This window comes from Galeopterus variegatus, unplaced genomic scaffold (assembly GCF_000696425.1).
Source record: "Galeopterus variegatus unplaced genomic scaffold, G_variegatus-3.0.2 Scaffold619, whole genome shotgun sequence".
Lineage (NCBI taxonomy): Eukaryota > Metazoa > Chordata > Mammalia > Dermoptera > Cynocephalidae > Galeopterus > Galeopterus variegatus.
This window is the reverse complement of record NW_007726730.1, coordinates 187,782-200,158: the sequence shown is the minus strand read 5'-3', so window position 1 is coordinate 200,158 and position 12,377 is coordinate 187,782. Positions and strand designations below refer to the sequence as shown.

The following is a 12,377-nucleotide window of genomic DNA, read 5'->3' as shown; positions in this document are numbered from 1 at the left end:
TGTTTTTTAATGTGTTCAGCGCATCGTACTGGGATTAGGTGGTGACAGTAGAATACGTTAGTCTTGGCCTTCCTCGAGCTTATCTTCTACTGGGAGAGAGAGCCAATAAACAAGTAAATAAGTAAACAAATAAACGAGGTAATTATAGACTAAGGCAAACACTCTGGTTGAAATAAACAGTATGATAAGACCGAGCATAACCTGGAGAGCCCCTTTCAGATGAGCCCATCAGGGATGTTCTCTCTGTGAAGCTGACCATTGTGCTAAGATCAGAAGTATGAGATGGGGTGGGAGAAGAACATTCCAGGCAGAGAGAAATCTTAAAACCAAGCTAAGTGGAGGTCTGGGCTGGGAAAGTGGGTTCCTTTCCCTACACGAGGCTGGCTCTCTCGCTCCCTTATCTAGGCTCTAGGGAAGGATGACAGAAGAGAGGAGGAGTGTAAGTGTCCTTCTACCTCCTCCCAGCCCTTTCCAATTTTTAATTTTTAAAATTTTTTTGCTCACATCTCTCTGGTGGGTTCCTGCCCCTGCTCCATATCTGTATTCACAGGAGTGATTTGAGTAGGACATTGGGCTGCCTGTGCCGGGGGCCTCCACTACTTATTAGTTATGTGACTGGGAAAATCCCTCGTCTGAAATGGGAATTATCATACCATCCCTGTCCCCCAGCTGAGGAATAAATAAGGACATAGTTGGTACCATGTAAGTTCATGTAGAATTATGAAGCACTATTAAGGTTTGTCTAAGGCAGAGTGGAGACTTGTTAGTCCAGCAGGGACAGCTTTGAGGACACTGAGAACCCAGAAAGAAGGAAATGGCTAAATTAGGGTGAGGAGGAGAAACAGAGAGAACGCTGAAGATGCCATTTGGTCTGAGCCTACACAGCCATCTGCAGGGCTGGCTTCCCAAGGTTTGAGTCAAGACCCTGGGAGGATGTCAGACAAGTAAGCCTTCTGCTCCAGCCTCCCCCCGAGAGCCCCAGTTCTGCCTCAGACTTAAGGGATTTGGGGGCATATTCATTCCCTATTGCTATGGTAAAAAAAAAACCACAGGTGTAGTGGCTTAAAACAACACAAATTTATTATCTTACCATTCTGGAGATTAGAAGTCTGAAATGGGTCTCACTGGACTAAAATCAAGGTGTTGGCAGAGGCTCTGGGGAGAGTCCATTTCCTCACTTTTTACAGTTTTCACAGGCTGTTCACATTCCTTGGCTCATGGCTCCTTCCTGCATCGTCACAGCCAGCCATGGCGGGCCGAGTCTCTCACATCTCATCACGCTGATTCTCCTGCCTCCCTCTTCCTCTTATAAGGATGCTGTGATTACATGGGGCCCACCTGATACTAGATAACCCAGGATAATCTCCCCATCTCAAGATCATCTGATCCGCAGCCGTAATTTCATCTGCAGACTTCCTTCCCCCTTGCCATGTAACAACGTATTTGCAGTTCCAGGGTTTAGGACGTGGATGTCTTTGGGGGAGGGGACATTATTGTGCCTACCACCGGGGGAGGTAGGACTCTAGAAATAATCTAGTTCAACTCCCACATATCCTCCAGCAAGCCCTCCTTGACACCAGAAACTAGAGTGGGTGGAGCTGCTTGGCAGTGCCACGTGTCTCCACCCATCCCTCTTTGCTCTGCGCTGTGCTCCTTCCTTGCCTGCATCTCTGGGGAGAGGATGCCGTTTCACCCTTGATTGTGTCTGTCTCTTCACTAGATATAAGCACCACATGGGCAGGGATCTTTGTTGTTTTTGTTCTAAACTGAAAAGGACAATCGATGTAAAGCATTTGGCTTTCAGTAGAAAAGGCTTATATTAAATAAATTAATTGAATGAATGAATAAATTGTATCCCCATCACCTAGCATGATCTCTAGCATGTAGTAGATGCTTAGTGATGTTGCCGCTACTCTTGCTACTACTGTAATATTTATCTACTCTTACTATGTGCCAGGCACTGTGCAAAAGGCTTGAGATATTTCAGCATATTTGATTCGCACTCCCCATGAGGAAAGAGCTGTATTTTCCCATTGTATACAGAAGGAAACTGAGGTTTAGAGTAGTCAAGTCATTTGTCCAATGTCAAATGGCCTAAGAGGGAGTGGACTTGGATCTAAAATCCTATCCCTGTGACACTCAAGCCCATGTTCCTTTTACTTGCTGCTTTGAGAGGCATTATATGCCCTCTGGCTTCGGGGCACTCACTCTGATACTCTGTGTGGGATTCCAGGGAGGGCCTCCTAACCTCAGCCCTGATATTCCCTGTTTACAACAATTTGCAGTGCTGACAGGCAGGGAGGGTGCATCCGTCTCCTAGAGAATGGGCGTCATCTGTTTAGCATGAGCAAGGTCTCCATAAAGAACTATGAGCACATTTGCTGGAGAAATGGGAATTTTTCCTACAGAGAAATAATTTGGGGTTATCTGGGGGCCACTAAGCCAAGCCCTCAGTAGTGACAGTAGTTACTGATCTGGATCAAGGGTTTAAAGTATGACATTAGTGATGCCCTCTCAGCCCTGTCTTCACCACCTGGGGTGACAGGATCTCACCAGAAAATTATCAGTTTTAGCAGGAAGTTTAAGGCAGCTGTCTTGTGCTGCCTTAAATGAATAAATTAATACTTATCTTGGTTACAATTGGTTAGCCAACTTGGTATTTATCTTGGGCCAACCCTCTGGACCATCTGTGGCCCAGACTTGCCTGGCTGTGTAGTGTTCACCCGATATATCCAAGAGGAAATAACTGTCTTTACTGACAGGTTATAAAGCTTAGGGTTGCCTTGGGAACATTTGCTAAAGACAGAGTAGCAGGATGCAAGGGGAAGAGGGTTTGCTCATTCATTCATTCAACAAATGTTGAGTGCCTGTGCCAGGCTCTGGGCTAGGGGCTGAAGATCATCTTGGAGAGCAGGATCAGTGTGTCAGCAAGGCTGCACTCTATCCTAACACCTAAAACCCCGCACGGTGAGTAAGTGCAAAACAGGCAAAGTGGTAAGAATTGGAGATACAAAAACTGAGTGTAGCAGCAACTGCAAGGGGAGGGAGGAAGACCCAGGATTTGGAGCTGGGTTAAGCTACCTAGGGAAATAGCCTGAGCAAAAGCAGAAAGACAGGCAACGAGGGCATGCTCAGACGGCAGCAGATGGAGCCATGGGGGCTGCACCGCAGTGAAAGACAGGATGGTAAGTCACAACGGGACCTGGTGGTAAGGACCTGAGTCCAGGCTGAGGCATTTGGATTTTATACTATAGTGAAGTATAGTATACTAAAGATCCATTGAAACTTAAAAAAAAAAACCCCACCTTTATTGAGGTATAATTTACATACCACAATATTTACTCTTTTCAAGTGTACGATTAAATGATTTTTAGTGAATTTACCAAGTTGTGCAACCATCGCCATCATCCAGTTTTGGAACATTTCCTTCCCTCCAGTAAGGTCCCTCGTGCCCATTTACAGTTAATCCCCATTCCCGTTCTCATCCCTAAGCAAACAGTGTTTTACTCTCTGTCTCTATAGCTTTACCTTCGCAGGACATTTTATATAAATGGAATCATGCAATACGTGTGCTTTTTTGTGTCTGGTTTCTTTCTCTTAGCATGGTGTTTTTGAAGTCTATCCCTGTTTTAGCATTCATTAGAATTTTATTCCTTTCTATTGTTGAATAGCATTCAATTGCGGGGATATACCACATTTTATTTCTCTATTTACCAGTTGAAAGACATTTTTGGCTATTATAAATAATGTTGCTATGAGCCTTCTTGTGTGCAAGCCTTTGTTCTCTTGGGTAGGTACCCAGGAATGGAATTGTTGGGTTGTATGGTAAATTTATTTAATTATTTGCCGACTGTGTTTAATTGTTTTTTTTAAACAGCTTTATTGAGATATAATTTGCATACCATAAAATTCACCTGTTTTAAGTGTGCAATTCAATAAATTTTAGTATATCTACAGAGTTGTACAACCATCAACATCACCACAATCTAACTTTAGAATACCTCTATCATTCTAAAAAGAAATCTTGTGTCCATCTATCATTAGTCCACATTTCTACTACCAGCCCTAGACAACCTCTAATCCACTTTCTGTTTCTCTATATTTGCCTTTTCTAAACATTCGGTAGAAATTGGATTATACTAGATATAGTCTTTTGTGTCTGGTTACTTTCACTAGGCGTAGTATGCGTGAGATTCACCCATGTTCTACTGTGTATCAGTACTTCCCTCCTTTTTATTGTCAAGTAATATTCCATTGCAAGGACATGCCATACTTCGTTTATCCATTCAGCAGTCGAACAGACATTTGGGTTGTTTTTGTATTTTTTTTCTATTGTAAATAATACTGTGATGTACAGTCATGTGCAAGTGTTTGTATACAGGTATGTTTTCATTTCTTTTGGATAGATACCTAGGGGTAAAATTGCTGCCTTATACGGTAAGTATATATTTAATCTTTTACTATACTGCCAAACTGTTTTCCAAAGTGGCTGCACCATTTTACAGTCTCACAAGCAATACATGAGGGTTCCTGTTTCTCCTTACTCTTGCCAACACTTATTGTCTTTTGACTATAGCCATTCTGGTGGAGGTGAAGCGATATCTCATGTGGTTTTAACTTGCATTTTCTTAATGGCTAATAATGACGAATGTTTTTAAGTGTACTGATTAGCATTCACGTATCTACTTTGGTAAAATGTCTATTCAAATCTTTTTCCCATTTTTTAATTGCATTGTTTGTCTTCTTATTATTGTGTTGTAAGAGTCTTTTACGTATTGTGAATATATTGTCATGTATGTGACTTACAATTGTTTTCTCCCAGTCTCTGGCTTATCTTTTTATTTTCTTAATGGTATCTGTTCAAAGATTTTTGAGGAAAACAAGGGCAAGACAGCCGTGCTTCAGACAGACAGTCTGGCAGCAGTATGTGGGATGGATCAAAGGGGACAGAGCGCTCTTTTTGTAAGTTGTAATAAAGGGAACAGGCACAGGCCACGTTTCGTAAAATTCTCTGGGAATCAAAGGGTTATAAGCAGCTATTTATTGAAGCCTGTTTACAGTCCAGTTAATCAGTAAACCAGAATCAGTGAAACCTCCAATTTGGGGAAGTGCAAAAACCTTTCAAACCTTTCTTGAATTAGGAGAAGAAGAGAAATGAGGTGGGAGAGATGAGTGGCCAGTCCAGAGCGACATAATTTCCAGCATTGAACAGACCCATTCTGAACTTCCTCCCAAGTGCTGTCACACTGGTGTTTACTGAACTGGTTCTCGGCCCCCTGGACTCTGACAGGCGAAGAAGCCAGCTTGTTTGGCGCGGGGGGACGCATTTCAGTGGCTCTCTGCAAAAGCCAAGCGAGATGTCAGACCTGCTCTCAGTCTTCCTCTGCCTCCTTCTTCTCTTCAAGTCGGTGGCTCCAGTGACCTTTCGTCACCACCGCTATGATGACCTCGTGCGGACGCTGTACAAGGTGCACAATGAATGCCCCCACATCACGCGGGTCTACAGCATCGGGCGCAGTGTGAAGGGGCGGCACCTGTACGTGCTGGAATTCAGCGACCACCCCGGAATACACGAGCCCTGTGAGTGCTGAGCAGCTGAGGGGTGTGTGGGCAGGACCTTCCCCAGTAACTGGGGTGGTTTGCGGGGAGGTCCATAGGACCCTCCACCTATAAAGCATTACCTCTTCGTTAGCCTGTGCTTAGTATCTCCTTACTTTTCCCTCAAACTGCTCCTGTCTCTGGGGAGCTGCAACCCCAATTCAGGCTCCAGCCCTTCCCTCCTTTCGGGTTCTGTTTGCTCATGACCTTAATGGTAGAAGGTGAGTCTCCTTCCCTGCTCCCTTCCCCTCCCCCTTCCTTCCTTTCCATTCACCTTCTTTTTTCCTTGCTATTATTCTATCTTTCATGACCCAGAGGCTCAGGAGACATAAGCAGAAACAATTAGCCCTTCTAATTCTGCCAGGAAACAGGAGAGTTTAGGGATATCTTTTCCAGGAATGACAGTGTGATAGAGCCTGGTATTCTAGAGGGAGTTTGAAGGCTCGGGGATTAGTTTCATTTACTGGATTATTTTTTTGTTAGTTTGTTTCTATTATAAAAGCAATCCATGTTCAGATTAAAAGTTAGAAGTTAGATAAGGACAAGAAATGAAACTCACCCATAATCCCACCACTCACTGATAACCGTTGTTAACATATTTGATGTATATTCTTCCAGACGTTTTTCTATGCATATATAAACCCCTCACACAAACGTAATTGTTTTTATAAAAATGAATCGTACTATAACTGCTCTTCCCATTTCATATCTGTTATGAATAACATCCGTGTCTGTAAATGTAGATCTACATCATCATTTTTGGGCTGCATAATATTGCATTGCATGATTGTATTTAATTGTGCATGTGTTGATGGACAATTGAGTTGTTCCTAATTTCTCACTGTTTTGCCTGTTAGCAATTGTGGCATTCAAGTAATGTCAGCTCCCCCTTCAAACCGTCAACTTCAAATCTCTCTTCTCTCTACTTCCCCACCCCCAGTCCTAGCCCAGACTCTATCACAATGTGCCTAAATTATTGCACTAGACTCGTAACTAGTGTCCTAACTCCCAACCGCTGCCACTCTCTGAAACTTCTGCTTGGCACACAGATGCCAGAATAATTTTCTTAAGTACTGATGGAATCTTCTCAGTCTCCTGCTTTAAAAACCTCGCACCCAGTGGATTCTAGCCATGACAACTTCAGAACATTTCATAGGAGAGGCTCAAGAAAGGCCATGTGGTTATGCCGGAATAAGGGACTCGCTTTGAAGCTGCACACGCATAGCAAGCACCCTGCTTGTAATCAGATTGTGTGTCCTCTGTGGCAGCCTGCAGGTGTTAGTCGACATTACTGGTTTAGCGCCCCACTCCATATCCCCTTCTCGGTGCCCCTGTACTTTCTAGCATTCAAGGCCTTCCTCGAAGCTTTTTCATATAACCCTAACCCTCACTGATCCCTCTTCTCTCTGAAGCCCTGTAACTTCAGCTGTTCATACATTCATTCCTTTCATTCATTCATTCCACAAATATTTACTGGTCACCTAGTATATGCAAACACTTTTGTAGACTCTGGAAGTACAGCAGAAAATAAAACAAAGACCCTACCCTTGTGGGCCTGAATTCTAGTGGGGTAAGACTGGCAATAAATGGTTAACTAAGTAAATACAGATTATATTAGATGGAAATAAGTGCTACAGAGAAAACTAAATCAGGAAAGAGAGATAGGGAATGCCACGGGGATATTGGGGAGGAGTGGGGGAGGTCACTGGTGCTCAGGAAAGGCTTCTCCACGAGGTGGCTTTTGGGCAGAGATCTGAAGGACGTGATGCATGCCATGCCAACGTGGGGAGGAAGAGATGGCAGGCAGAGGGAAGAGCAAACGTGATGCTCCAGGAGCAGGAGCGTGTTGGCGCGTCTGAGGAACACAAGGGGACCAGCAGAGCAGACAGCAGGAAAGCAAGGGACGAGGTCAGAGCCATCTGGTCAGGGATTGAGCAGTTAACATGGCCAAAGAGAAGACTGAGGAAGGAGACATAAGTCTATCCTTCCTACATTGTGCCTCACAACATCTCCTTCTCAGATAGGAAGGAGAGATTTCAGTTTCCCAAGTGCCAGGAAAATTAAGTTTTCAGCTGGGATGATTAGCAACTGTTACGCAGGCTTTGGGAAAACACCATTCTTATTCTGAAAAGATTTGTCTCTGAGAAGCAGCATGCTATTGTGAACGGTACTGTCAGTGCTACCCGGGCTTTGGACTCCATCCTATTCGTTAGCTAGGCAGGTTAACTCTTCCATCCTAGTACCCTCGCCCTGAGGCTGATAATGCCTGCTTCACAGGTTTTCTGTGAAGATTAGCAATAACGAACATAAATGCCTCGTACACCACGGGGGTTCAGCAAATAGTAGTCATTACTATCCATGGCCTGAATTTTTGTAGCTTCAGTAATTGCAGTTGGTTAGGAAGGGGCTTAGGAAGAGCTCCCATGAAAGCAGGAGATTTTCTCTCATTCATTACTGGAGAAGAGGGAAAAGGTCCCTTTGCAAGGTTAGGAGTCCACGCAGCGCACTTCCAAGCTTTCCCATCTTTTCTCTTCCTGCATGTGCGTTTCCCCGCTTGCAGTGGAGCCAGAAGTCAAGTACGTGGGGAACATGCACGGCGACGAGGTGCTGGGCCGCGAGCTGCTGCTGCAGCTGTCCGAGTTCCTGTGCGAGCAGTCGCGCAGCCTGAACCAGCGCGTCGTGCGGCTGCTGCAGGACACGCGCATCCACATCCTGCCGTCCATGAACCCCGACGGCTACGAGCTGGCCGCCGCCCAGGTACCGGCCCAGGCGAGCTCCGCCTTAGGAAAGAGTAGCAGCCAGTAGACAAGCGTCCTCTCTGTCCCACTGTCCATTCACTCAGAGACAAACACCAACAGAAACATAATAAAAGATGAAGATGGGTTCAGAACTGTAGCACCTTAGGCAATTCATGCCGGCTTCTGAGCCTCGGTCCCCTCAAGACCTTTCCAGCTGACCTCAAGGTTTCATTGTGAGGCTCAGTGTGGCAATATCTGTGACAACACTTTGTAAACTGGAAAATACTACACAGATGGGAAGGGATATTGCAAAATATACCTCCTTTCCTGTTCTTTTGGCTTTGAACCCTAAACATCCTCCTCCCTGCCACGTCCACTTGCGTTTGTGGAAAATATGAAAGAGAGAAAGCTTTCCCCAGAATTGGGGGTGGGGGCTAATTCTAGATTCTTCATACTTCATGATATTTCTGTAGGGTGTTTCCTCTGCTAGTATAGTACTCAGCCTTTCAATTCTTTACTTTAGAGTTATATTTGCAGTGGGACAGATAAGAAAAAATGTCTATGGGCTTTTTACTTTATTTCCTGACATAAATTCAAAATGTCAGCATGCCAATCTTTAAATCAATGGCTCTCTTTTGTGGTTGTGCATCAGAATCGCAGGATACAATTCCTTTAAAAGCCATGTTTAAGTGTGTCCTTTGGGTGGCGGTGGGAGGTGTAAATTAAAGCATGTTTTAAACCTACTTGAGAGTAGGGCTGGGGGATTTGTGGAGGCAGATAAGGAAATGGAGCCAGGATGTTGAACCAAACACAAATTTGACTCTTGCCATCTCACAACTTCCTGTTGAATGACTCAACAAATGAAAAAAAAAAAAAAAAAACTTTGTCTCAGCACTGGAAATCAGAGGGGTGTTCAGTTACATGACTCATGACTTGAGTTCTCAAAGAGCAGAAAAATTGCAAAGAAGTGTGAGGGAGAACCCCAGCCTGGCTGCCTTCCCCTGGCAGTGGGGAAGCTAGAGAACCAGCTCAGTCCTGCCCATGTCCTCTGTAATAGGTGGAGGGGGAGGGAGTGGGGAAAAACCCAAGCCAGCCCATCAGATCCTATAGCCACCTCCGGGAGGCCAATCACCTCTGCTCACCTGCCTTGTTCTTGTTCTGTGGCAGCAGATCTTAAACAGGAACCCAAGAGAGAACCCATTACGTCCTCAGACTCCCAGAGCTATTTGCCACACCCAGAGGAAACCTGTCTGCATGGCTGTGCAGGGCAGACCTGCCTGGCCACCAGGCTTTAAAGCCACTTGTAGGTAGGCAGAATGCTACAGATGCTCTCCCCTAAAGATGTCCACGTCCTAATCCCCAGAACCAATGGATATGTAATATTAGTTGGCAAGGGGGAAATTAAGGTTGCAGATGGAATTAAGGTTGCTAATCAGTTGACTTTAAAATGTCCTGGATTAGGGCCGGCCCGATGGCGCACTGCTACAGTGAGCCGCTTGGGAGCGCGGTGGCACTCCCGCCGAGGGCTCGGATCCCACATACAGACTGGCCGCTCACTGGCTGAGCGAGGTGCAGGCACAACGCTGAGGGTTGCGATCCCGTTGCCGGTCCCAGTCCGGTACGGGCGCGGCACTGAGGGTTGCGATCCATTGCCGGTCACGAAAAAAGACAAAAAGGAATAAAAAAAAATAATAAATAAATAAAATGTCCTGGATTATTTGGATGGGCTCAGGGTAATCAATCACAAGGGTCCTTTAAATGTGGAAGAGCAAGGCCAAAGGTCAGAATCAGAGGGAGAGATTTGAAGATGTTATGCTGCTGGCTTTGAAGATGGAAGAAGGGAGCCAAGGAATGTGGACGGCCTCTAGAAGCTGGAAAAGCCAGGAAACTGCTTCCCCTAGAGCCCTCAGAAGGAACACAGCCCTGCTGACACCTCACTGTGAGTCCTATGAGATCCATTTCAGTTTTCTGACCTCCAAAACTATAAGATAATACACTCATGCTGTTTTAAGCTACTAAGTCTGTGGTCATTTGTTACAGCAGTAATAAGAATGTAATATATCACCAACCCTGCTTATAAGAATCTTCATTAGGAGAAGCCCTTTCCTGCCAGCCTAACTACTGACCATTGTGCATGGTAAATCAACTGATAAGCCCCACAGCTGTTAATACTGATGGTTAAGAACTACATTGATAGGAATGAGCAAGCAGTAAAAAACCCCTAGAAGCATAAAGAAAATCATTATATCATAGAAGTGTACACCAAACTGAAAAATCAGATTAATGTTTTCCACTGAAACAGAATTGATGCAGGAAACTGAAAAGAACTTCAAAAAAAAAATACTATGTTCTCAATGCAATTTAAAAATAAAATGCAAGCAGGGTGCTGTGAAAAAAGGAGAAATCTGAGAAAAAATACAGATTTCTTAGATGAAAATTGAGAGTGGTACTACATCTGTGAGTTTTAGCTGCCTCGCCTTGATCCATTCACCCCACTTCCAGGAACAGCCAACAATTTGGGCTCTACCCTCTCAGTCCACAGGGCTCTAGTGGACACAATTCCCTTTCTCTAGTGCCACACAAAACATTATATGGAATTTCAATTTTGAAAGAGCTCTTTAACATATATCTATTCTACCACTTTATACATTTAATTATTTATGTATATACCTAGCTTCCCTTGTATACCATGAATTCCTAAAATAATGTCTCATTTATCTCTTTCTCCAGTGTCTGTCAGAGAGTTTTGAATAGAGAAGGACTTAAATAAATATAGGTTAACTAAATGGACGACCTAATGAATGAATTCACATGAGCAAATACATGATAAAACATGAAGTATGAGCAGAGAAATTAAGGGATTCAGAAAGTTGATACAGCTCAGAAGAAAGATAAGTAAGGATCCTAAATTTAAAAAACAGCGGAAGGAGGTGTTTAGTGGTCCAACCACTTTGGAAAACAGTTTAACAGTTTCTCAAAAAGTTAAACATAGACTTACCTTATAACCCAGCAGTTCTACTCTTATATATCTACCCAAAGGAAATGAAAACGTACATCCACATAAAGACTTGGACATGAATGTTCACAGCAGCATTATTTGCAATTGCTAAAAAATGGAAATAACTCAAATATCCATGTATGGGTTGAAAAGTAGCCCCCCAAACTTGTGTTCACTTGGATCCTGTGAATGTGATCTTATTTGGAAATAGGGCCTTTGCAGATGTAATTAAGTTTAGATGAGGTCACACTGGATTAGGAAGGACTCTAAATCCCATATGACTGGTGTCCTTAGAAGAAGAAAGAACTTTGTAAATAGAGACACAGACTCACTGGGGAGAAGGCCATGTAAAGATGGAAGCAGAAATTAGAATGATGCATCTACAAGCCAAGGAGTGCCAGGGATTGCCGCCAACCACCAGAAGCTAGAAGATACAAAGTGGGAGCCTTCAGAGAGCATGGCCCTGTTGACACCTTGACGTCAGACTTTTAGCCTGAAGAACTGTGAGAGAATAAATTTCTGTTATTATAAGCCACCTAGTTTGTTACAGCAGCCCTCAGAAATTAATCCACTGGTGAATGGATAAACAAAATGTGATACATTAATATAAAGGAACTATTCAGCAATAAAAAGAAATGAATTACTGATATGTGCTACAACATGGGTAAACCTCAACAATATTATGCCAGTGGAAAAAAACAAATGCAGAAGAACACATAATGTAAGATCCCACTTATATGACTTGTCCAGAAAAGACAAGTCTATGGAGACCCAAAGTGATTACCTGGGGTAAAAATGAGGAGCCACTGTAAATGGGAATGAGGTTTCTTCTTAGGGTGATAGAAATGTCCTAAAATTATATTGTAATGATGAATGTACAACTCTGTAAGCCTACTGAAATTTGTTGTTCACTTGAAACGAGTGAATTTTATAGTATGCAAATTATACCTCAATAAAAGTGTTTTTAAAAAGCTGAGATTCCCTTTAGTTTGATATAATCCCATTTGTTTACTTTTCCTTTGGTTGCCCGTGCTTTTGGGGTC

The 12,377-nt window shown here is 43.6% G+C and overlaps 1 protein-coding gene across 1 annotated transcript in view; it reads left to right on the top strand.

Moving 5' to 3' along the window:
* The first annotated feature begins 5,357 nt into the window (after positions 1 to 5,357).
* Positions 5,358 to 12,377, top strand: part of CPN1 (carboxypeptidase N, polypeptide 1) — a 22,999-nt gene continuing 15,979 nt past the window's right edge. The window contains exons 1-2 of the mRNA XM_008570596.1: positions 5,358 to 5,580; positions 8,159 to 8,355. Coding sequence (XP_008568818.1) covers positions 5,358 to 5,580; positions 8,159 to 8,355 — 420 coding nt within the window. The remainder of the gene's footprint in view (positions 5,581 to 8,158; positions 8,356 to 12,377) is intronic.